Source organism: Amborella trichopoda, chromosome 5 (assembly GCF_054954075.1).
Source record: "Amborella trichopoda isolate Santa Cruz 75 chromosome 5, AtrichopodaSantaCruz75HAP2 v2.0, whole genome shotgun sequence".
Lineage (NCBI taxonomy): Eukaryota > Viridiplantae > Streptophyta > Magnoliopsida > Amborellales > Amborellaceae > Amborella > Amborella trichopoda.
Genome location: NC_142340.1, coordinates 39,972,634 through 39,998,197, shown reverse-complemented (window position 1 = coordinate 39,998,197; position 25,564 = coordinate 39,972,634). Strand labels below are relative to the sequence as shown.

The 25,564-nt window shown below is 36.0% G+C and overlaps 1 protein-coding gene, 1 long non-coding RNA gene, 1 other non-coding gene and 1 pseudogene across 4 annotated transcripts; 3 read left to right on the top strand and 1 right to left on the bottom strand.

The window, feature by feature from the left end:
- Positions 1-5,214: 5,214 nt before the first annotated feature.
- LOC18425041 (GRAS family transcription factor family protein) lies at positions 5,215-8,354 on the bottom strand. The gene has a single exon (XM_006829612.3). The coding sequence runs from the start codon at positions 6,702-6,704 to the stop codon at positions 5,493-5,495; it is 1,212 nt and encodes a 403-aa protein (XP_006829675.1). The 5' UTR covers positions 6,705-8,354; the 3' UTR covers positions 5,215-5,492.
- LOC148782090 (U6 spliceosomal RNA) lies at positions 5,303-5,404 on the top strand. The gene has a single exon (XR_016056722.1). It is a non-coding gene; the product is annotated as a U6 spliceosomal RNA (small nuclear RNA).
- A 4,091-nt stretch (positions 8,355-12,445) lies between the features above and the next one.
- On the top strand, positions 12,446-15,322 carry LOC105421880 (pentatricopeptide repeat-containing protein At1g08070, chloroplastic pseudogene; annotated as a pseudogene). Its single transcript, XR_016056277.1, has one exon. The product of XR_016056277.1 is annotated as a pentatricopeptide repeat-containing protein At1g08070, chloroplastic pseudogene (transcript).
- Positions 15,323-17,054: 1,732 nt separating this feature from the next.
- On the top strand, positions 17,055-20,320 carry LOC148782089 (uncharacterized). The gene is made up of 2 exons (XR_016056276.1): positions 17,055-17,426; positions 18,425-20,320. It is a non-coding gene; the product is annotated as an uncharacterized LOC148782089 (long non-coding RNA).
- Positions 20,321-25,564: the final 5,244 nt, after the last annotated feature.

Genomic DNA, 25,564 nt, shown 5'->3' with positions numbered 1-25,564 from the left:
TACTAGATGAAAAGTCATATGAAATTCGTACCTGCAATCTCAATTGTAAAATCGATCACCGAATCGAGTACAAAAATCGAGTGGTTGGAGGACGTTTTTTAGCTCAGTTCAGAAAAACTAAGTCAATGCTTTAATATGTCAAAATCGAGTACATATCTTGGATTTTCAATGAATTAGGCCTTGAATTTTGTGTCTCCATGATCTACAAAAGCCAAGATTTTGATTGATAAAAAACAAAAAACGAATAAACGAACTGGAGTATGGCGGACTTTTTCAACTCAGTTCTAAAAAACTGAGTCGATGCCCTAATCATTCCTAAAACTCGAATTTTCAATGAAATTAGTAGTAGAATCCACTTACTAAATCAATTATCTATAAAATCCATGGATTTTGATGGATAAAAATCCAAATGAGGCCACAATATTCAGTATGGCAGATTTTTTGAACTCAGTTTAGAAAAACAAAGTTGATGCCCTAATTACTCCAAATCGAGGTCCAAATCTTCGATTTTAAATGAATTTGAGATTAGAATATACTGAATAACTCTTTTATCAACAACAGCCATATATTTTACTTGATAAAAATACAAAAACGAGGCCACAATACACACTATGGCGGATTTGTTTGAAAACGCGAAAAACAAGAAAATAACGGCAAAAAAAAATCAATTTTTTGTGTGTCTCCGGCTTAAATCCTTCATTTTATACTATAAAAACAATAATATCAGACAATAATTTACTAAAAATCCAGAAAAAGGCTAAAAAAGTAAAAATATCAAATAAAAAAGGAATCCAACAAAAACTCAAGTGTTCTGCATAATGTAACGGTCACTGAAGAAAATAACGGGCGTTATTTCAATGTTTTTACGTTATTCATTGCATTTTTTTTAAAAAACCACCCGATTACCTAAAAATATGTTTGGTTCGTGTAGATTCTGACCGGTTTTGGGTCGGAAATTTGTTTGGAGGTGAGATATGGCTATTAGAACCCAAAAACCGGGGGTAACAGGACCAGAAGGGTCTCGGTTCTGTTCTAACCGGCCTGTTCCGGTTTGAATCTGACTGTTTTTTCCAACAATGATAATAGTTCACGAAAAGGTTAGTTTTGAGTAAAAGTGTCTAAGGCGATGATATCCTTTATCTCTTTGTACATTTCTGTTAGTCATGGATTTTCTCAGTAGACAATTGGATCATGCAATATTGTAAGGTATGCTACCTATGGCTTTTCCTTCAAGTTTTGATTTTGGGATTTCTCATCTCTTTTATACTAATGATGTGGTTATATTCAATGAAGCCTCTAGTAATACTGCGAGTGTCATGGAATCTGATCTTTTAAATTTTGAAAAAGCCACATATTAGAAACTTAATATTACCAAAAGCAAAGCATTTTCCTTTAGTGTTACACAGGTTATCAAACATATGATCTGGAAGGAGCTTGGTTTTGGTGAAGAAACCTTGCCGGTCAGGTATCTGGGCCTTCAACTATACCATGGTAATTTAAAGTACTCTCAATGCCACAGTTTGATTGGCAAGGTGTTTGGCACGATAGGCATGTGGCGGGCATTACCCCTATCTTATTCAGGCAAACTTTAGTTGTTGAAGTCGGTACTCAATCCATTGGCTATCTTCTAGATCATATCTTTCATCGTACCCTGGCATACATGTAATATGGTCAAAAGCTGCAAAGGAATTTTTTTTTAGCAAGCACATCTGCAAAAAAAAATGTCTTCATCGTGTCAAGTGGGAAACTGTATACCTAACTCTTGAGGAGGGGGATCTTGGGGTTCGTGATATTAATGATTTCAATATTGCAGGTATGATGAAATTGGCATGAAAGATTGTAAACAACTCATCCTCTTTGCTAGCACATTTTTTGAAACATATATATTTAAAAAATTAATCTCTCTGGTGGGCTAAAAAAAGGAGATGTTCTTATGCCTGAAAGGGTATTCAGCAAGGATTATCTTATTTGAGGTACAACGTTAGATGGATCATTGGGATGGATGTTCAGTAGAATTTTGGGCAAATGTATAGTTATCAGAGACATCAATTTGGGACTCTTATGGTGCAAATGTTCATAAGGATATTAGTCTCTTTGCTAAAATTAAGGTCTCAAATTATATACAAGGTTCTCCACAATCTTGGAATCTTCCATCTCGTACTCTTGACCATTTAATTAGAATATGAAAGGAGGTGGATGTTTTTACTATCCCGTTGCAGCCACAGAGCAATTTTTTGGTGTGGATTCACTCTTCTAATAGTTTGTGGAATTTTATTCGGCAAGAGGGTATTCTCAACCTATTTTCAAAGCAATATGGTCCTCAAAGTGCTACCCCATAGCCAAGTGCTTCTCTTGGTTGGCTATTCCATCAATGACTTCTAACAAATTCTCTTCTTTTAAAACGTGGGAGCACCCTAGCTTCTATATGCATAACAATGATAACATATGTCATCTTTTGTTTTAGTGTGTTTTCTCGCTGGGTATTTGGAGGTCAGTTGCATGGAGAAGTGGTAAACGATTCATCCCAGGAACACTCATTGCAATCATGCTTAGAAATTGGATTGCTTTTAGATTCAAATCAGATGGTCTTCTTAATATTTGGAGCTCTCTTTTCTTCACTACAGTCTAGTTTCTGGCAATCACAGAATTTTTCAAATGAAGGTATCAAGGAGTGAACAATTGATAAGGAGGGTCACATCTCATGTCTATGAGTTAGCTGACGGTAAAGCCTGGGCCTTCCATATATAAGAAAAGGTAATTATTGAAAATGTATAGATTACATGATGCTAACAGCAATCTAACCCCCTCATTCCAGTTGTATGTTCTTTATCTCATCTCCATCATTTCAAGTTGAATATTGACATGGCCTTTCTACAGAATCCAAGGCCTGCAGGAGGCGTTGTTGTAATAAGATATGGTGATAGCTCCTTTAATGATGCTTTTATCACACCTTTTGGTATTGCATCCAACAACTATGAGGAATTTTATGCCCTTAGAGAGGGCATTGATCTGGTCATTTAGTGCAATTGTTTCCCGTTGTAGATTGAAAGCGATTCCTCCCTGCTAGTCAATGTCACTCAAGGCCAATGTAATCCTCCATGAACACTTCAAACTGTTGTAGTCAAGTGCGGGCATAGCCTTTCAAATTTTGTGTGGCCCATTTCCCATATATATCGTGAGGCCAACATGGTGGCGAAGGCACTTGCCAAAAAAGCTACGACCTTCTTTGGTGCTATGGTTTGGCACACTAGACTACTGAATTTTATTTCCCTTCCTTTACTTCATGACTTGACACAAATCCCCTATTGGAGAGCTGAAAAATTATGATTTGTATTTCTTTCTCTTTATTAATAAAAAATTGGGTAGGGGGCGTTTGTCGCCACTGATTTACCCAAAAAAAGAGAAGCAAGTTACCAAATAATATACATTCAACACAAACAACAAAAAGTCTCAAGTAAAGAACAAAATTATTATCATAGTTTTGACTCCACTGTATACGATAAATACAATTGATTTCGAGAAGAGTATATCAATAGTTTTAATGGAACATTTTGATATCTCATAATGGGAGACATGACATTTGAATTCTCGCATGTGCTTTGTGGTTTTTAGTTTGTTTATACTTCTTCTTATAGGACATCGAGTCATCTGACTTACCTATTGTTGTGAGCCACCTTGATCATGAAACACCGATCTATATCATGAGCATTACGAAATAGTAAATCCACTACAAAGCCAAACTGATGGTGGAGAATTTTTTTAAAAAAACATCAATTTTTATTTTTCAGAAAAAAGAACAGTTTAGATTAATGGTTATCCTCTATAGTTTAGATTAATTTTAGATTTAAAATCAATGTTTAAATAAATTTTGAAGGGGCCTCCATATAAATAGATGAGTTGACTGACTCAGTAAATACTTTTCCTTATTTGTACCACATGCTTCTAAAAACACATATGCAGAGCACATGGATTTTGCTAGTATTTATAACGGGGCAAGCTCGCTATGCTTCCCCATTGCATAAAATTTAAGAAAATTGTTTCATGCGGGCTCCATCGCATTTCTACATATACAGTCCATAAAGTTTAAAGCATCCACCTTAAAGATAGATGCAAGTAGGTGTTCCATCTAAAAACAATAGAAAGTAACGGTCCAAATATTTTCTAACTAGAATTGTTATTTCTAAATTTTAAAATTTATTTATTTTTTCATATTCATGATCTCCATGTTAGAGCTTACACGTCCTTAAAAATTAAGTCTTAAAATTCATCTAAAAAATAGTATTAAAAGGCCTACATTTCTACATAGGTGGGATTGGCCGTATGGAAATTGGGTCCTAAAATTTATATACTTCCCCCTATCGAATCGTTCATTCTGAATGGACGACTGAGATGACTTTAAACACAATGTCACATCTCTACACTATTTTATTTTTAATTTGTTTTTAAAAAATATTTTGACACTAAATTTTGGGCATCCACTTCTCTCTTAATCTCACACATGTAAAAAATATAAAAAAGATATTCCCAATAAAATAAAATGATCAAAATATTTTAAAAATTTCAAGGGATATTTTGGTTATTATATTTTATCGAAAAATTCTTTTTAATATTTGTTTTAGGTGCGTCCTATTGATAAGATTGCACGTACCAAATTTCATATTCATATAATTTGTAAAAAAGAAAAAAAAAAATACTTGAGGCGTCAGATCTATAGATCAAACTGTTAGTGACTTACTTGATCTAATTTGGATGACTGGATGGGGGGAGTATCATCTTCTATATTGTAAGGGAAGTATAGAAACATTTCTCTTTATAAAGAGCCTCAAACCTAAGGAAAAAATAAAAAAACGAACAAAAAGAAAGAAAGAAGAAGGAAAAAAAAAAAGGAATTGAAAATTTTTATCCTACTTAATTGCCCTAGAAAACCATGGAAATGTTAAAAGCCACATCCATTTACTTTAAAATTAAGTTTCTTTTGTCAGTAAAATTTTCCACTAGGCTAACAAACTGAGATGGTTACTTTTAGAATTGTAGCCCTTACCGCCCATTTCGAGCGACTTTATCCAATACAAAAATAGAAAGTAAAGATTAAATTTGTCCCTCGATGAGCGTCGATGACAGAGTAGCAAGATTAATCCGGCCCACTAAAGAAAATGGTGGTTACCCGTTTTCTACTGACTAGACCGTGTTTGAGTAGGACCTTGCCCAACTATGTTTTGATACTATAACCTTTGCATACTCGGCCGAGTCCCCGACAGTACATATATATGGACAATTCGTACCAGAAACTCTGCACAGTTGGATGACATTGTTTTTTCTGATAAATTTGAAAGGATTAAGAGAAGACGAGTACCGCCTCGGTGCAAGGGTGACACACATAAATCGAAAAATAGTCCAAACTTTTTACATTGAAAAGAAGAGGTATTATCCCTACGAGAAGGGTTAGAACCCTAAAGATGTTAGGGTTTATTTGAAAAGAGAAAGAAAAAGAACTAAAATCTTTGAGAATTGAGTGACATGAGTGGGAGTGAAGAGGAAATGGCAATCCCAGCAATATTTCCACCCTCCATATCACATTGGGGTAAAAAGTTGAATTCCCATTTCTCTCTCATCATATCAAAACACACCCAAACCATGTCCCATTTGCCCTTCAGATTAGACACCAACACTGCCCTAATAACACTTTCTCTCTCCTCCAAACACCCCATCATCACATCATAAACCCTACTTTCTCTCTCTAACATCTCTCTAGGCGCCTGCCCCCTTAATTCCCACCTCTCTCCTCCCAAACCCAGCCCCCAAATCTCAACGTGTGTCATAACCCTGCCACACGTGCCAAAACCCTCCGACTTAACAACCATCATCCACCCATCCCCAAAAACATGAGTTTCATAAACGGAAAATATTTTTCCCTCAAATTTGGGCCGGAGAATGGATGCCATGTCCGATTCCCGGTCAATCGAGACTAAGGTGCTGTGTTCCCCCACGTGCGAAGCACTAAGGATTTCACGTTTTCTTGCCGAAAAGTTCCCGAAAGGCTTGGCGATAATAACACGCCACGATTCAGTTTCGGAATTGTAAACGAAAACAACGGGTTGGCCCCCGATACTTTCGGCGAAAAGAAATTCAAACGAGGAGGTCCCCGCCACCATCGTAAGGCCATAGCGCCGCCACGTACACGTCCGACGAGGGCCTAGTGGGCCCGCCGGGATCTTTTTCACGGCGCCGGACACCAAATTGCCTGCGACTAATTCGCCTCCTCTATTTAGGGCAAAGAGCACAAACCCTTTCGAAGCGGCCAACAGATAGAGGTCCTCGCCCGAATTTATCGCCGAGGCAAATATTCCGGCGATCGGGATCTTGAACCAGCGTCGGCACATGTCGCTGTAAGCGAGGATGGATGAGGTTTTGAGCGGTTTCTTCTTGTAAAGATAGAGCCAGTTTTCTTGCGACGTTTTGTCGTATAATGATCGGAACTCTTGGCCGGAAATTTCTCCGGCTAAGCATTTACAGGTGGAGCGGGTGATTAAGAGGTCAGAAAAGGGCAGGCGGAGAAGGATGGATTGCAGAATTTCGCCCGGAATCTGGCAGATTTCGCTGGAATTTTCGTCTGCACTAGGAGGATGTGGCCAGAATTTTAGCCTGCAATTGGATGATTCGAACGGAATGTGGCAGAACGGACCGGAATTTTGGTCGGATTCCATTTCTTTCCGGCCATGCCGTTGGATGGGGAGAGAGCGTTTTATACATGTTCACCATTTGGCTGTTACATATGAATTTTGGCAATGTTTAATCAAGAAAATATAATTTAATGTCATCATTATGTAACATGGCATGGTGAAACACCCTTATTCGTTACAAAAATATCTGAAATGCCACCACCCTAAGAAAATGCTAGTTACAGGAACAGGATCGGCAGGTCAAACCAGTCCTCAGTTGAACAAAATAGATCCAACTAAAAAGTTCAAAAGGGAAAAATTGTGCAGAAGTTGAAAAATTATAAAAATAGACGAAAACTAGGCAAGTCCAACTGCTTTTTGACTGCGACTGGACTCCAAATGTTTTTGTTTGAACAAACAATCGGATCCACTTTTTCAAATATTGATTTATGTTAACTAAAAATTATAAAATATACAGATTAAATGAGGTTAGTTAGCATCCCACCCATGCTAAATAAACATTGTACAACGTGTGATATCGACAGTATGCAAATTAGAGATCAAACAGGTTGAGATGTGTGTACATTAGAGATATAAACAGTTGCGATGAACATATGGATGGACTTGAATAGGGGAGATTTCATCCTAGTGAACTCCATTAGTGATTTTTTAATGAATTTAAGTTTTATTAGCATCCCACACGTGTGGGACAAGGCCGAGATGATCGAATTGAAAGTTTTCTAACACTAGAACCGCAATTTTTGTGAGTTTTGAGGTGAGGCTTTACTTGTTTTGTTAAAGCAGCAACCCTATCAAAACATTTTCCTTCATTTCTACCTTTCCTATTTTTGAGGGGTGCTTTTTAACATTTTCACAAAAAACAAGGGTATACTTTAAGATGTATTATTGTAATATCTTATTTTGGCTGGAGTAATGAGGGTGGCTGAGTGTTTTATGACGCATTTTTGTCCTTTAGAAACAAAATGCTCAACAAATGGGCGTCAAATATTATTTTATTAAGACTAAGGTAATTTATTTACTCACGCATGCTTGGTGTTAGTGCGCCGGCCTAATTTTGACTTTAACATTGGAATTGTATAGCGTGAAGCCTCAGCCTCATGAGTCCACCTAGAATTTTTATGAATTTAGGATATAAAATAGGTGTGGTTTTTATAAGGGGTCAACCTTAATCAATTCAAGTAAGGCGCACCAATAAACTCGTGTTAAATTTTTTAATGATGACCTAAAAATCTACTTCAAATCTAAACATGAAATTTAAAAGTTAAAAAATGGTAGAAATCAGATCTACAAACGAATAAATATCTCGTGAACGCACGACCTAGATAATATATATTTTTTTGGAATTTAAAAAAATCATTTTTTTTTTCTACATCTATAGATTTCAAGATCAAGATGATCAATTTAAAAAGTCGTGCAGAATTAGAACAACTTTTATTGATAGATTTTTGAAGTGTGCCTTCTACATTATAAAGTTCCAACTGTATATGAACTCTTTCCAATAAAATACAATTAAAAATATGATTTCGCTATAGATCAACTTTTTGCTGCTCCAAAAATGGGGCATCGGATGATTGTAGAGAAATAAAATGCATTGTAAAAAAGAGTTCAACAAATACTATCATTGTAGAAACGAAAAACAATCTACAAGACAAGAAAGAAGAAAACCAATACAAAAAAAAGGAGACAACCAACCACAATGCAATATATACTTGGTTCGACAACGTGCCTATATCCACGGGAGATGAGAGCTTCTTTATTGATAATGGAAAATAGGGTTACAATAGCTCTCTTCCTCACATCTCTCTGTTCTCTTTGATTACAAAGAAATATGTGTTTTTTCCTTAACCCAAAAAAAACAACCATCCCCACAATATATATCGAGTCTTAGATAGATAATATAAATTACAAAAATACCCTTATATAATTACCGAAATACCCTTCGACCCTCCGAACTTTTAACGGCTATCCGGAGTTGTCCTTTTGACTGTACTTTGACAGATCTATTTTTTCAAAATACAAGACATCAATTCTTAACAATCATATATTTAAACATTTATTTATTTTTCAAGATTCGTGAACTTCATGAACTACATCATCGACCCCTGAAGTTTTGGAGCCAAAGAGAGAGATTTTGGAGAGAGTACACATATTAAACAAATGTTTCGGCTCACGTACCAAAACGGCGCCTTTAGAAATTTGCAGTATTAATCATTAAGTCTAAAATTTCAATATAAACCATAAATAAGGGAAATTGTTTCATGAGCTAGTGGGCACAGGAACCCACTGACTTACAAACGTCCAAGGGAAATTGTTTCATGAGTTAGTGGGCACAGGAACCCACTGACTTACAAACGCCTATCTTAAAAATGGATGTTACGTATTGTCCATACATAAGATATGGATGGTCCATAAAAAAATACTAAAAAGTATATTTTTAATTTTGAAAGTTTATTTTTCTTTTCATATTTATGGTCATCTTGGCTTGTATGATGAATCTACAAAAAGAAAATTTAGAAAAATATCATCCTAAGTGAATTTTAGTGGGGGGACCGCACATGTACATATGAGTCAGCCGACTCGAAACCCATCCAGAAATTAATTGTGATCCATGTCAATTTTAGCCTGTATTTAAGTGTCTTTTTGTAACCCATAGCCCAAAATTTGGCTTCATAATATAAGAAATCATTCCAAAGTCAGATGAAAACCAGGAAAAGATGTTTATTTTTATATTAAAAACATTTTTTTCAGTTCTCACATGTATTCAAACGCTGAAAAACAATATGAACGATAAGGGGAACTACAACATTATCTTATTATAAAATAGGGTCTTTGAACTAAATTATTGATTAAAAAATAGGGTTCGTCAGTGGATTAGTTAAAAGGGATGACGTTTTCCTTTAACATGATTGATATTGTCGAGTTATTAATGGACATGAATTATGAAGCATGCCATGAGAATAGGATAAGAGAATAATAAGTGCAAGCAGGAGAGAGAGAGAGAGTAGGCCTCGGTGTTTGTACTTTTTTACACAATTCTTTTATGTAAATAATTTGCTCTCTCACACATTTATGTCTGTAGTGCTTCTTAGATCTTTTGTTATTTCATGTGGGTTTTTGATCTCCTCTCTGTCTTATAACATACTTTATCTAATGATAAAAGGTTTAAAAAAGTAGATTGGTGACCTAGATCAGCTATTAGGAAATTGCTTGGTATGATGTATTGGCGGTCTAAATCGACAATCGGGTCAAATTAGAAAAATAGGAAAATTAAAAATAAAAGTGGGGATAGTTCTGGCAAGTTCTCTGACAGAACCGAACCAATCAGTTCATAGAGGGGAACCGTTGAGTTTTTGATATTTTACGAGATCTGACTGGGCTAGACCAGTTCCCGATCTCGATTGGCCGGTTTCGATTTTGATCACAGTTTTTAAACCTTGGTATAAATTATGAATTTAAGAAATTGTGTGGGTGGTTCGAACTAATTAATCACCGGTTGTGATTCGGCTTCCAAACTTCTTGTTGTGGCTCGCGGGTTCGGCCAATACGCTTACCCATTTAAAAAATGAAAAAGGAATAAAATGAAAAAAATTACTAGTGATTTTGAGAGAGAAAGTCCTCGTGTATTTTTGAGCTATTTTCCTAAGATTTTTCTGGTTAGACCCCATAGCATGGCCCAAAAGGGTTGGCTCGGGACCTACGTGGGCTTACCAAGATTGAACCGTATTTCCCAATTTCCTAGTTGGGAACCCCACCTTGAACCTTTATCCATAAAAATTAGGGTAAAATTTTCCAACATTTACAGGTGGTGTGTGCCTAGTTTGATTAGTTTAGAACAAACCATCATGTCTTATGACTAAACTTAGGTGAGACCTGATTCATACATCGTGTCCATGGCCACATCCCCATCCAGGTCTAGGGCATCAAGCCGCAGGTCCAGGAGGCACTCTACCCCACGAACCCATGATGTCCCGCTAGGTGAGTCAGACTTCCGTCCACATGGGATTATGGCTAGATATCCTGGTCTGATTTGTCCCCAGTAGGCGAGTCAGACTTTGGGCCACATGGGATTACGGCTAGATATCCTGGTCTCCGAATCAGACCTCTCAAAAGCTATTACTTAAGAACTGTGGCCACCAAATTAACATGGTCCAGAGCACCCGACCAAGAACAAACCATCAGTTTGGTCTGCTTAATCGAGCAGTATCGAACAACCTTAAATCAGGTCAACCTCTCTGACTAATTCTCATCTAATCACTCAAATCGAGCGTGTCAACATAAACTAATCAACATAATACGGCCGAACACATTGAGGTGGAGTGTAAGCTATTCTTGACATGCGTGTCTATGTACCGTTGATATTAGGTCTTGAAATGTCTTGGGTTTTGGGGTGTTACTTAAAAAGAACTTAACTCATTAGTGAAGCATGCTTAGCCCTCTGGATTCTATAAATAGGTTTAAATACATTACTTATTAGGTGAGTAGAGATAGAGAGAATGTTGTCACGTCAAGCATATTGTATTAAGAATTAAAGAGTGAAAGATAAAGAGTGGCCATTGAGCATTAGAGTTCAAGACATAAATTGTGGACAATAAATTCAAGGGAATCTGTAAATCCATTTGTGTTAAGAGCAAAGATTAAAGAGTGAGAGAGAGGCCACTCGGCCATAAAGTTCTAGAGGGAGTGCAGACACAAATTCTAGAGAGTATGTAAATTGTTTTATGAGTTAAAAAGCAAAGGATAGAGAGAGAGGTTGGTTTTTTTGGATGCCTAAGTGGGGAGACGGCCACTACCTTTGGTCGGAATTGAGCGGAATTGAGCTTAAGACAAAGCATTGCAAATCGTCAAGCACTAACCAATTAAGCCTAAGATCGTTTCCTGATAGAGGCTATTGAGTCATGGAGTTCTAGAGAGAGTTCTAGAGAGAGTGTAGGCAGAAAATTCAAGATAGTTTGTAAACTGTAAAACCTTACTGGGTTAAGTTTAATTGAAATAAAAGGAACATGTTTTTCTCTCCTCTTTACATTGTGCTTACTATTGACAAAACACGTATTTTTATGTCTGGTGTAATAAGCAGATCTGCTTTGTTCGTGCATTCTTAAGAGGCAAGTTAGGAATCTCGATATTAATTTTGTCTATTTTATTTCATAATTTCTTGTCCAAGAACTTTGCATTTTAAAACGAAGTCTTTCTTATTATATCTTTCTATAAGATGGGAGTAAGAGTTCCTTACTAAGAGAGAGGTAAGTATTAACCAAAAAATTGTTAGAAAGGGGTAGGCATGAAATTAAATTACTATAAAAAATTATCTTAATAACTTAAGGAAGAAATAAAATAAAATTATAAGTGTTTTTAATTAAATTAAATATGTAAATTTTTTTGAAAAAATATAAGATGAAACCATTTACTTTTGACACAAAAAAATCACACTTATTCCTCCCCATCAAATGTGAAAAATGGCTAAGGGTATACCATTGATTATACGCAATGTACAATAAAAATCTTCTCAAACTCTGTGCATTATTTTTAAGATGCAGTTAGCATGCAGCCAAGCCCGTACATGTAGAAATGCGGGCTTGACAATAAATATACTTTTTAAATATAATTTAATTTTATTTATAGAGAACATATAACTTTTAACATGAAGATCATGAATATGAAAAAACAAATAAATTTTAAAAATAAAAAATAATAATTATATTAAAAACATTTACACCATTAATTACAATTGTTTTTAGATAGACCAACTATTTGCATCCATCATTGAGATAATGCTCTATACCTCGACGGCATCTTGTATAAATACGGTTCAGTCCGCATGAAACAATTGTTCTTATTTTTAGTGTTACCGTCTTGTAGCAATGATAGATAATCTCGTAGTACACATTACCAAATTTTTATTCATCATCTCATCCTGGAGCACACGCTCTCGACTGTTGGCCGTTTTTGTGCAATTGAAGCCCCTGTTTAAATAGAGAGGTCACCATTACTGTGGTGGAGAGAACACTATTGTTTTGGTGTGGAGAGAGAGAGAGAGAGGGGACTGAAACATGGCCATTCCTCTGGCCTCTCACTCCCACCTCTTAGCTCACCCCCACCTCTTAGCTCACCCCCACCTCTTAGCCCCTCCTCTTCCACATGAGAAGCAACGCTGGACCACCAATTCCAATCTCATCAAAACCCACCCTTCTCTCCTTCTCATAGAGACTTGCAGAGACATGACCCAACTCAAACAAATCCACGGTCAAATGCTCAGAAATGGCATTTTCCATGACCCATTCTTTGCAAGCCGGCTCGTCGCCTTTTGCTCAATTTCACCAAATGGAAACCTCAATTACGCTGATCTTCTCCTAACCCAAATCCATAATCCCACGATCTTCACTTATAACACGATAATCAAGGGCTATATGATAAAGGATTTGTATTCAAAAGCCTTCTCTATCTATCAAAAAATTTTCGAAGATGGGTTTTTGCCTGATAACTTCACTTTCCCATCCGTTTTAAAGGCATGTCAGGACCTCAATGAGGGGAAAATGCTCCATTGCCATGTATTCAAACTGGGTTTTCAAGAGGATATCTATGTACAAAATGCTCAAATCAATATGTATGCAAACTGTGATGGTTTGGAAAGCGCACGTAAAGTGTTTGATAAAATGATTGATAAAAATGTGGTTTCTTGGACTACCATGATTGCCTCATATGCGAAAATGGACATGAGTGAGGAGGCTTTGGATCTCTTTAGACAAATGGGTTCTACCAATGCGAGCCCAAATGAGGTTACATTAGTGAATGTATTGATGGCTTGCACAAAGTCTGGAGACTTGGAATTGGGTAAACAAATTCATGAATATATAGAAAGGAATGGTATTGAGCTTAATTTTATTCTAGCTACTGCTGTGATTGATCTTTATGCAAAGAATGGATGTATTGATCTTGCCCGTAAAATTTTTAATGAGATGAATGAAAGAAGCATAGTATCATGGAATGCCATGATCAATGGGTATATCAGGGATAGTGACTACAAGGAGGCCTTGTTGCTCTTTCGCGATATGCAAGTTTCGAATGTGAAACCAGATGAAGTGACAATGGTGAGCTTGTTAATAGCTTGTACCCATTTGGGGGCTATAGAGATAGGGAAATGGGTTCATTTGTATATCGAAAAGGAAAAGATAGAAGTAGATGTATTTTTAGGTACAGCATTAGTAGATTTTTATGCGAAATGTGGATGTATAGATAGTGCTTGGAGTGTCTTTAAGGGGATGGCTAAGCAGGATGTCCTAACTTGGACTTCTATGATTGGAGGTTTCTCGATGTGCGGTCGAGGCCAAAATGCTATAGAGCTCTTTGAAGAGATGCAAAAAACCGGACTAAAACCTGATGCCATTACTTTTGTTGGGGTTCTAACGGCTTGTAGTCATGGAGGTTTGGTTGAAGAGGGTCGCCAATATTTTGATTCAATGATGAGACTGTATGAGATTGAGCCTAAAGTTGAGCACTACTGCTGTATGGTTGATATATTGGGTAGGGCTGGCCACTTGGTTGAGGCTGAGGAATTGGTAAGAAACATGCCTATGAAACCAGATGCTTTTGTTTTGGGAAGCCTGCTTAGTGCTTGCAGGATTCACGGTAACCTTGAGATTGCTCAGAGAGCAGCTCAAAGGCTTCTAGAGTTAGACCCTAGTAATGGTGGAGCTTATGTCTTGTTATCGAATGTTTATGGAGCTTTAGGGAAGTGGAATGATGCTAATAGAGTGCGAAATACTATGTTGGAAAAGAGCATTAAGAAACCTCCTGGTTGTAGTTTGATTGAGGTAAATGGAACTGTCCATGAATTCGTCGTGGGGGACATCTCGCACCCTCGATGCACTGAGATCTATGCAATGTTAGATGATATGATAGGAAGGTTGAAACTCGAGGGTTATGTGCCTAACACTTCACAAGTGTTATTTGAAATGGATGAAGAAGAGAAAGAAGACGCAGTTTCTCGCCATAGTGAGAAGTTGGCCATAGCCTTTGGGCTTATTAGCACAGCCCCTGGGGTGACTGTTCGAATAGTGAAGAACCTTCGTGTGTGTGGTGATTGCCACTCTGCTACTAAGCTAATAAGCAAAGTTTATGATAGGGAGATCATTGTACGGGATAGGAATCGATTCCACCATTTCAAGGGAGGTTCATGTTCATGCATGAATTTTTGGTGAGTAATACGTAAGGGGCATTTGAAATCCTTGGTTTCAATACAAGCCTAACTCTCAAGTACAGAAACGAAAAAAATGAAGAAGACGGAGAAGAAGAAATCCTTTCTCCATGCACCACAACAGTCAACAATTGTGTATTTCAACACATCGGATTCCTTTGCCTAGCTATATAGCAGTCTATCTAGATGATGAGGGTTGAGGACAAACAAGATCAAGTTGTCAACCCTACCAAGCTTCCGAGGACCTTAAAACCACGTTAAACCACTCTTACCTCACTATCTACATAAGGGGAAATATAGATTGTTTGTAGGAAACATGAACTTACTGAGACTTAGAATCCCAAACTACAATCTTGAAACCATATAATTTGTATTAATACTGCAGACCTCCAAAACCTTGGCAATCCATTGTATCATTTGTATTCCGTTCATGCAAATTGGTTTGGCATCCTAAGTTCCTTTCATAGCTCGGATCCAGGAAAAGGACTTTCTTATTTCGTATAGCTGTCAAAATGAATTTATCATTTGCATTCTGTTCATTCAAATTGGTTTGGTATCCTAATATGACACATGACCTAAACATAAAAGTGATTCTCTGTTAATGAAGCGCCTATATCACAAACCTTCAAAACCTTTCGGTTCTTGCTTTGAGTTCATTAACCGATCACATTTAGGAACTGACTTGGACCACCCATGACATCTTAGATGACAAGATCCCAATGAAACCTCACAGCAAATTCTCTCCAACCGTAAGTACCCCCAAAAGTCCCCTCCAATAAAAGAAAAATTATCATATTACACCTGTGATTTTGAATTATTTAACATCTTACATTTGCTCTTTTATCTAATTTCAAATTTCCTACCATTCTTTTATCAAATTTCAAATAGCCCATAGAATGACATATCAAAATAGCTTTTGACTTTTATTAAAATACAGCCAAGGTAAAATGTTAAATAGTTGAAATGTAAGGCGTATTTTGATGAATTTCCCAATAAATAATTTACTCACATATCTATACCACTCACCAAAAACTACTTGAGCTGCAAGAGGCCCCTATTGGTTCGCTTGCTCAAATTATAGTTTAATCTAAGGGATGCAAAAGTACATGTCAACTCTAATAATAATCTGGATGTCAATTTTCTGGCATTTTTTGAAAATCACCCACATTTTGACTCTTTACTGTCTTAGAAATCCAAACTAGTTGAGAATTTGAACAAAATTCTGACTGCATCTCCTCTTACTTGGTTTCTTTCTACAGTTGAGCTCTAAAACAATGGCCAACCACCAGAAACTGCAGGAAATCTATGAAACCCTGTAAATGGTAGAAATATTATGTCTTCTTTGATGAGGGCAATGAAAACCCATGAGAGAAATTGGTGTCAAAATCTAGAAACATCCTTGCTTCAATTAAGTCTCTTTGGGAACCTGCAAAAGCCATTAAAACCTTAGACGCCCACGTGTTCTCCATTGTTTAATTTTTTAAAACTAAAGCACTTGAACCAACCCTATTAATGAAAATCAGTGAACGTATTTCTATAGGCCTAGTGTCAAATCGACTAGCATTAAATAAGCTAGAAGTGCTGAATCTTTGATCCGACAATTTGACAAGGTTAAGTAAGATGGTTTACACGATCCATGAACATATTTGGACCATGAATTTCGTTTGATGAACCAATCAAGTGGTGTGGGTTTCACCCCACTTCTTAAATGAGACCTATTCCAAGCATATTCCTTTAATTGAACCTCTTTCACAAGAATAGATATTCCAGATAATAGTTACGAAGACCGGACTTGGCCAACTTGGTTCGACCATTGAAATCATCGGATAGTGCCGTCATTGATCTGATCCAAAGTAAAAGCTGGATTTGGTTGAAAACTAGTAAAAACCAAAGTTTGACCAGTCAACTGGCCAATCTTACCTATTTGACCAACTAAATTAAGTTGGGCAACTTTTCTAACATATTTCATATTTTAAAATTATGAGTACTTGCTACTTTTTTTGGCATATTTCATCTTTTAAAATTACGAGTACTTACACATCCTAAATGTTTTTTCAAAATACTAAATTATTTATTTGTAAGTGGAAATTACAAAGAAGGTTGTTCAATCAGATTTCTTTTTTATGTTTTTCAAAAATACCTTTATCTTTTTTAAAAATATCCTTCGGTCTGAGTATTCCATTGTCAGACCGAATTTTCAATTTTTTAAGTTTTTTTGTTAGTAGGGCAATGCCCCAAGCTTTAGGGACAGTGCCTGGGCCGTATGAGGTTAGAATCCTTTAACTGATGCTAAGCAATCTGAGGTCTGGTATATTTTATCTATATTTTATCAAATTATGAGACATAAAGTGCGATATGATGATGGACACCTCGGACTACTCCACAAAAACATCGCAACCTCAAAGTACTTTTGTTTTCGTTTTTCCTCTTTCTCTCTCTACATCTATCTCTCACAACCTTCTTTCTCTCTCTAAATGGTCGACCGGACCGTGCATCCAAGAGACGATTTTTGGCCATAGAAGTGAGATTTCGGCTAGAATCTGACTACCTACTAGGTGAGTTCTTTTTATTTGTTTTTTTATTATTTGTGGATTTTGAGAAACTGGGATGCTATTAGGGCTTTTCCATTGAAGAGTTCTTTTAGGGTTCACCTCACAAGTTTCAGAAAATCACTAAAACGCGTAACGGAAAATCAACCAACCCTGAGTCCATGAGAAACTAAGAGAGTTACTTTTATTTTTCTCACTATTTGCAAATTTTTGGAAATCTAAATGCTGAGTTTTGATGATCTGGTTTTTCAAAGATGGATTCCATTGTTATATGTTAGCTTTCATTCTAAAAGCATTGTAGGGTTTCTACAATATGTAATGACACCTTTAAAAATGACCGAAATTCACGGGAATCATAAATTGAATATGGGACAAACGAAATGCAATTTATTGTGCAATAATCATAACTACAATTTATGGCTGAAAATCACTTTTGTGCAATAATCGTAATGCAATTTATTGTAGTTACACTATTATGTTGGTGTTAAGGTGTCTTTCTTCGAGGCTACCTCACAATGACTGTACAAGCCTCTTGTTTGAATGATAGGAATAAGTTATAACCATGGGTAGAGTTAGACTGGTGTGCCGTTGTGGTGGTTTTTTCGAGCAAAATGTAAATCATGGAAAAATTTACTATAAGGGCGGGACTGTAAAAGACATTGTGTGGGGAAGGTCACTCATTGGAACGATTGAAGGCACATATGGCAACTATTATGTTCTATGACCTAAGTAATTTGATAGTTATATATCAAAAAAATGACAATTTATTAGAATTAAAAGAGGATAGAGATGTCACATGTACGCTGCTAGTAACTTCTAGTATTCACATGTGTTTCAAACCAATCTTGTAAACCAACGCATATGGATCATCAACCAAGAGTTGATGACGCAAATCCATCATATGGTCCGTCAATGTGGATTAGGTAATAATTTTGATTTGTACGAGTACGTTGGTATTTTATTTTCTGAATTTAATACTTATTGAATTCTTTGGCCATTCCTAGGGAACCCATTGAACCAATGCCCGTCCCTACCATCCAAAATGAAGCACATGAATGCGAGCTAGACTCGGATGACGATGTAGAGACTGGATCCGACCGTGATGAGTATTATGTATTGGTCATTCCATGCACTTCAATGCGCACTCGAGTTGACCTGCATGTTGAACAATATTTTCAGAATGACAGGGCTCTTTGAGATCACTTGTTTGATTATGCCATATGTCAAAATTTTTTCATGAAGTATAAGAGAAATAATCAAGAGCGTACAGTTGCAAACTGTACTGGAAAGGGGCGCAAATGGGAAGTTTGCTGCTCTAAACATACTCCTTCTAAATTTTTTAAGGTGAGAAAGATGGAAAAATTACACATGTACAGGTCCACTTGAAAAGGCTCATAAGCCATTAGCACGTAGCCAGTTGGTTGCCAAAAAAATTAAAGCCCGTCTAATTGACAAGATGGATCTCGCTCCAAAAGATATTGTTAATGATATTCAACGGGAAAATGGTGTCCTATTGACATATATGCAAGCGTAGCGATGAAAAGAAATCGCGATTGAAATGATACATGGGTCACATAGGCAGACATATATAGAGCTACCCTATACCTAGAGAAGATATGACTTACCAACCCCCAATCTGTAGTGTATATACTGACAAATCCTCGCCACAGATTGCAGCGTTAGTTTCTATGATTTCATCCATGGATGTATGGATATTTTTATGGTTGTAGGCTTCTTGTAGTCTTGCATGTGTCATATGGCAGAAAACTTTAAGAGGAGATGGAAGAATCTTATACTAGTGGCATGCATTGCTCTAGAATGTCGCCCGTGCATTGAGGCCAAAGGATTTCGAGGCCGAGATGTCAAAAATTCAGGAAGTTGATGCCATAAGTATTAATGGATAATGAAAAATCCACGTCAATGCTATGCGAATGCATATTTTCTTGTCCCGAGATACCATCAACTCACGTCAAATCTTGTACAGGTCTTCAACAGTAGGATAGTAAATAACAAGAAAAGCTGATAACTGTATTATGTGAAAGCATTATAGTGACGTTAATGGAGAGAAGGCAGAAGGCAGAAAAGTGGATCGATATTCTAGTGCCATCAGTACAAAAAGAGAGAAACTTATGGATTGATCAATCACATTTTCTGCATTGTTATATGGGTGTCGGGCAAGCAGTATGAGATCCTTAAAAGATAGGAAGCATGCAATGGATCTGAATCAATGGTTTTGCTCATGCTTGGTTTGGAAGAATAGTGGGTTGCCATGCAATCACGCTATTGCCTCTATAAACCATAACCGCCTTCCTGTAATAGTTTTTTTCCCTTTGTATTTCATCTCATACCGGATGACTTTACTTTGTCTGGAGTTTTCAATAGGGTGGTGCTCCCCCAAAGATAGTGTGGCTCCCTGGCAGATCAAAGAAACAAAGAAACAACAGAGACGTACAGAAAAAGAAAATACACCAGGGGGTACTTCTGTAAGTGCTATGGTGATAAGTTCCACAATAGGAGGACATGCAGATAACCAATTGATGAACATATACCCGAGATATGCAGAGAACCAGTTGATGAAGCAAGGCCTGAGACATCTGAGCAAAAGAGCGACTTTTATGATTCATCTGAATAAGAAAGTGCATATGATAATTCATCTGAACTAGGGAGTGACATTTGTGATTCATCTGAACAAGAGAGCGACTTTCCTGACACATGTGACGATGAAGTCAGTGTGTCTGGGGAGTCTGTTTGTGGTAGTTCAAATGAGGAATGAGGCTTTTTCTTGATTGATTGATACTTGTGTGTATCAATTCTCAATCTCCTTTTATTGTAATGCACATATACTTGTATTTACATCAATCCATAGATGAATGTAACAATTTTGGTTTTCATTGTGCAAATTTCATTTGTTTACATATTTACATAATTTGTAGATGAAAGTAACAATTTTGTTTGGATTGTGCCAATTTCACTTATTTTTTTGAACTTTCACTGCGGTTTGAAGATGCCAACCTTGAACCACTTAATTCAAACACAAATTCTTGTAAGAAGATAAAGGCGGTTTGAGCTGTGTATCCTCGAACCACTTTCTAGATTAAGTGTGGGTGAGTTCTACAGAGATTCGAAGTAGGGATCCTCGGATGGCTTAAATGACTAACACAGTCTGAGGATAGCCATGAAATTCAGCGGTCCAATGATGAACAGATCGAACCGCCTTTTGGACTCCACAATGCTTATTCATGTAGATTTACCCTAGTAGACGGTCTGAGGATGACAACCTCAAACTGCGTTATTGATGTAGATTTACCTCAGATGACTATCTAATGATGAAATTCTCGAATTCTCGCAGTCCAAGAATGCACATATCGGAACGCCTTCTAGACTAGAATATATATCAAGTAGAACTCGGTCCAAGAATGACAACCTTCGATCACCTTTTGGACTACACAATGCTTAGTCCAAACAGTCCGAGAATGATAACCTCGGGCCACTATGAAGTTCTACCCAAAATGTGGTTCAAGGATTAGCAAATCAGATCACCTTCTGGATTAGAATGCTTTTGGTCCGAGGATGGTTCAAACCACCGCTTCTCCCAAAACTTACAATCCTTTGCACTAAATCATGAATGACTCCGACAACACTTGACCCTGAAGTGGCTCAAAATAAGCCCCTACTAAAAATATAGTAACACATCTGCAGCAATTATTGTTATTTTGCACACCACTTAAAACTTGTGCTAAGTGAAATGAAAGACTAATATTCACTAGCGGTGTATGTATCTAGTGCACTAAGGGAATTTACCATCGATTTCTACCAACAAATGCCTAAGATAAACTGTATAGATTTGAATATGTGCATCAATAAATGAAAAAATGACCGCCTTGCCACCAAGGCAATGTTTTTTCAAAAAAATGCCTAATCGTGGACTAGTCGGTCTATTAAGACGGGTCCTTCAAGGTGCCCACCTAGGCACCCAAGGGGCCGCCTAGGTGCCAGCTTCCCAATTGCAGAAACAAAACTCGGGCAATAGATAAAATCATCATTTTACCTCCCTTAAAAACGGGAAGGGGGGGGGGGGGGGGGAGGGGGGAGGGGAGGGGGGGAGGGGGAGGGAAGAGGGGTGGGGGGAGGGTTTTGAGGGTCATTCTTGAAATAGGTTTTGATGGTCATTCTTGAGCAATATATTATATACAAAACTTATTAAATGAAAAAATTACTTCTATATACAATAAAATGGGGTGAGGTCTGGGGGGCCCAAAAATTTGCAAGGAACTGCAATTCCCCAAGAGGCAGGCCACCTTTGTCTTTAGGCACCTAGGCAGGCGCCCAAACACCAAACCGTCGAGGCACCCGCCTCCACGTTTTTTAATATTGATGTGCATAATAGATGTTCATCTCCACAGACCTTCATTGTCAATTCTCAATAAATGGTAGAAGTTTCCCTGCAGTATACCATATAACCGATAGCAACTTCCGTAATCGGCTCAATCAACACAATTCAACCACATCAATTATAAAATGAATATGTCCAACTACTTCTGGAAAATTTAGGTGTGGCACTAATAGGTGATAAGATGAGAGAAATGGTAGACTTATGTGGGCTAGCTATGTGTGGTATAAACCTAATACAACATTTGTTAGGAGGTGCGAGTTAGTTCAAGTGAAAGGCTAAAAAAGGGTAAGGGATAAGCCCATAGTTGGAAGTAATGAGAAAAGATATGAGAGCTTATTGCCTCACTGAACAGAATGGTGGACTAGGATTCATATAGCCGACCCCAATTAAATGGGAAAAGACTATGATGATGATAATGATGTGTCCAACCATATTAATTATAAAATGGATATGTCCAACCACATCAATTACAAAATGGATATGTCAATTCAACCATATCAATTACAAAATGGATATGTCCAAAAACATCTTTAGTAAAATTTAAAGTTAGAAAAACTTGAAAAAAAACAAGATTTTGATTTGTAGAGATCGAAATTTTTTTTGATCATGAAATTGAAGGATATTCATTCCCAATCCTTTTTTATTCTTTTAATGGTTGTAAAAGAGGATATTTTAGATCTAAAACATTTGGGTTTGGCCTGATATAGATTCCACTTCAAGAAGGTTGGTATATTTCAATAGCTTTTATTAGGTTATGTATTTGTTTTTTTCACAATGTCTTATGATGTTATTCTTTATCTGTATTTATTTGTGATATTTTATGGTATATATTTGATATCTTACTGACTATTTGCATTATTATTTTTCTATTTTGATATGTAATTTGGTTCCTTAAGAAGGCAATTTAATAAAAAAAAATCCATTGGCATCAAATCGAATGAATATTGTCATTTTTACCTTTTCTAGTTTTCTTTTTTAAATTTTTCTTTTCGATTTTAACTACTTAATTTACAATCTAAAGTCATAAGTATTTATGTTTGATCTGTACTTCTGACTTTTGCGTTATGAACAATATATTATATACAAAACTTATTAAATAAAAAATTACTTCTACATACAATGAAATGGGGTGAGGTCTGGGGGCCCAAAAATTCGCAAGGAACTGCACTTCCCCAAAAGGCATGCCACCTTTGTTTTTGGGCGCCTAGGCAGGCGCCCAAACACCAAACCACCGAGGCACTCGCCTCCACGTTTTTTAACATTGATGTACATAATAGATGTTTGTCTCCGCAGACCTTCATTGTCAATACCCAATAAATGGTAGGAGTCTTCGTGCGGTATACCATATAAGCAATAACAACTTCCGCAATCAGCTCAATCAACACAATTCAACCACATCAAGTAAATGAATATGTCTAACTATTTCGGAAAAATTTAGGTGTGGGACTAATAGGCGAACAGATGAGAGAGATAGTAGATTTATGTGAGCTAGCTATGTGTGGCACAAACTCAATACAACATATGTTAGGAGGCGCGAGTTAGTTCAAGTGGAAGGCTAAAAAAAGGCACGGGATAGGCCCATAAGGACATAGTTGAAAGCAGTGTTTTAAAAAACGCCGAGTCGAACCGGACTCGCCCGGTTCGACTCGAAAATCGCGAAATGGGGATCGGATCGGCTAAGAAATTGGAAATCGTCCTGTTCTAGAGAGAACCGGACGATTCTACACAGTGACTCGCCAAGTCACTGTGCGGAATCGGCGAGTCCGTGAAGAACACGGGTTGCACAGTGTTCTTCACGGGATTCTTTGAAATTTATCATTTTTTGATCATTTTTCTTGTTTTTTTTGCCATGTGATCTAATTTGCAGGGTGTAAACAGCTTTATTCAGCTTTTTCAAATATTAAATGGTTGAAAAATTTGGTGTTTTTGGATCACGAAAAATTTGGTGTTTAGGGTTTCCGCCTTTTCTGAAAGTTTCATGCCAAATAGGGCATGAATCTTTCAAAATTTGTAGGCATTTTGATCTTAAAGCTGTGAATCAAAACCTTTTGTTACTAATTTGTGATAATCGTTGAGAAAAACAGAGTTTTTTGGAGATTGAAGGCTTCGGTTCACAAAATCAGGTAAGAAGTTTGAGTTTTTTTTTTTTTTCCGCCATTTGATTTATTTCACGGCATATTTTGAACATAATGAGTTCAATAATTAGGGTTTTTAATCTTTATTGTGTCAAGTATGATTTAAAATTTTCAATTTTACGTAATCTGGTCAATTACAGCATGAAATTTGAGATGAACACTGAAATGTCTGCGGAACCAAAATTCTGCTGTTTTTTTTTTTTTCGCCTTTTGATTTTGTTTTCATGATATATTAGAAATAATGTGTTAAAAATTTAGGGTTTTGATTCCTTATATTGTTGTTTATTAGAAAATATACTCAATTGGATGTAATTTATTCACTTAGAGGTGGATTTTTTAGTTAAAATCGCTTATGTAAAACGGCTCTGTGAAGAACAAATTTTTTTTTTTTTTTTTTTTTTTTTTTTTTTGTTTTTTTTTTTTTGTTCTTGTTTTTTTTTTGTAACCCATGATAGAATTTTTTGTAATCCATGATCGAATTTTTTGTAATCCATGATCGAAATGTTTGTTTTTTTTTCTTGTAATCCATGATCGAATTTTATTTTTTATTTTTTATTTTTGTAACCCATGATAGAATTTTTTGTAATCCATGATCGAATGTTTTGTAATCCATGATCGAAATGTTTGTTTTTTTTTTTGTAATCCATGATCGAAATGTTCGTTTTTTTTTTTGTAATCCATGATCGAATTTTTTGTTTTTTGTTTTTTATGTAACCCATGATAGAGTTTTTTGTAATCCATGATTGAATTTTTTGTAATCCATGATCTAATTGTTTTTTTCTTTTTTTGTAATCCACGAACGAATTTTTTGTTTTTTTTTGTTTTTTTTTTTTGTAATCCATGATCGAATTTTATGTAATCCATGATCGAATTTTTTGTAATCCATGATAGAATTTTCTGTAATCCATGATCGACTTTTTTGTAAACCATGATCGAAATGTTTGTTTTTTTTTCTTGTAATCCATGATCAAATTTTTTGTTTTTTTTTGTTTTTTGTAACCCATGATTGAATTTTTTGTAATCCATGATCGAATTGTTTTTTTTTGTTCTTGTAATCCACGTGCAAATTTTTTGTTTATTTATGTTTTTTTTTTTTTTGTAATCCATGATCGAATTTTATGTAATCCATGATCGAATTTTATGTAATCCATGATCGAATTTTTTGTAATCCATGATCGAATTTTTTGTAATCCATGATCGAATTTTTTGTAATCCATGATTGAATTTTTTGAAAATTTGTGATTTTTTTTTTTAATCCATGGTCGAATTTTTTTTTGTAATCCATGATCGAATTTTTTGAAAATTTGTGATTTTTTTTTTTAATCCATGATCGAACTTTTTGAAAATTTGTTACTTTTTTTTTTTAATCCATGATCGAATTTTTTTTTGTAATCCATGATCGAATTTTTTGAAAATTTGCTATACTTTTTTTTTTATTTTTTTTTATCCATGATCGAATTTTTTGAAAAATGATGATTTCCGAAAAGATGTGAAATTTTGATTATCATGATGTATTAAACCCAATTTTTAATTTTTATTGTTTGAGTTTGCTGTAATTTTTTTTTTTTTTTCCATGATCGAATTTTTTGAAAAAGGATGATTTTCCGAAAAGATGT

Coding starts and splice junctions, on each gene's coding strand:
- LOC18425041 (XM_006829612.3), bottom strand. CDS start 6,704: ATGGAATCCGACCAAAATTCCGGTCCGTTCTGCCACATTCCGTTCGAA.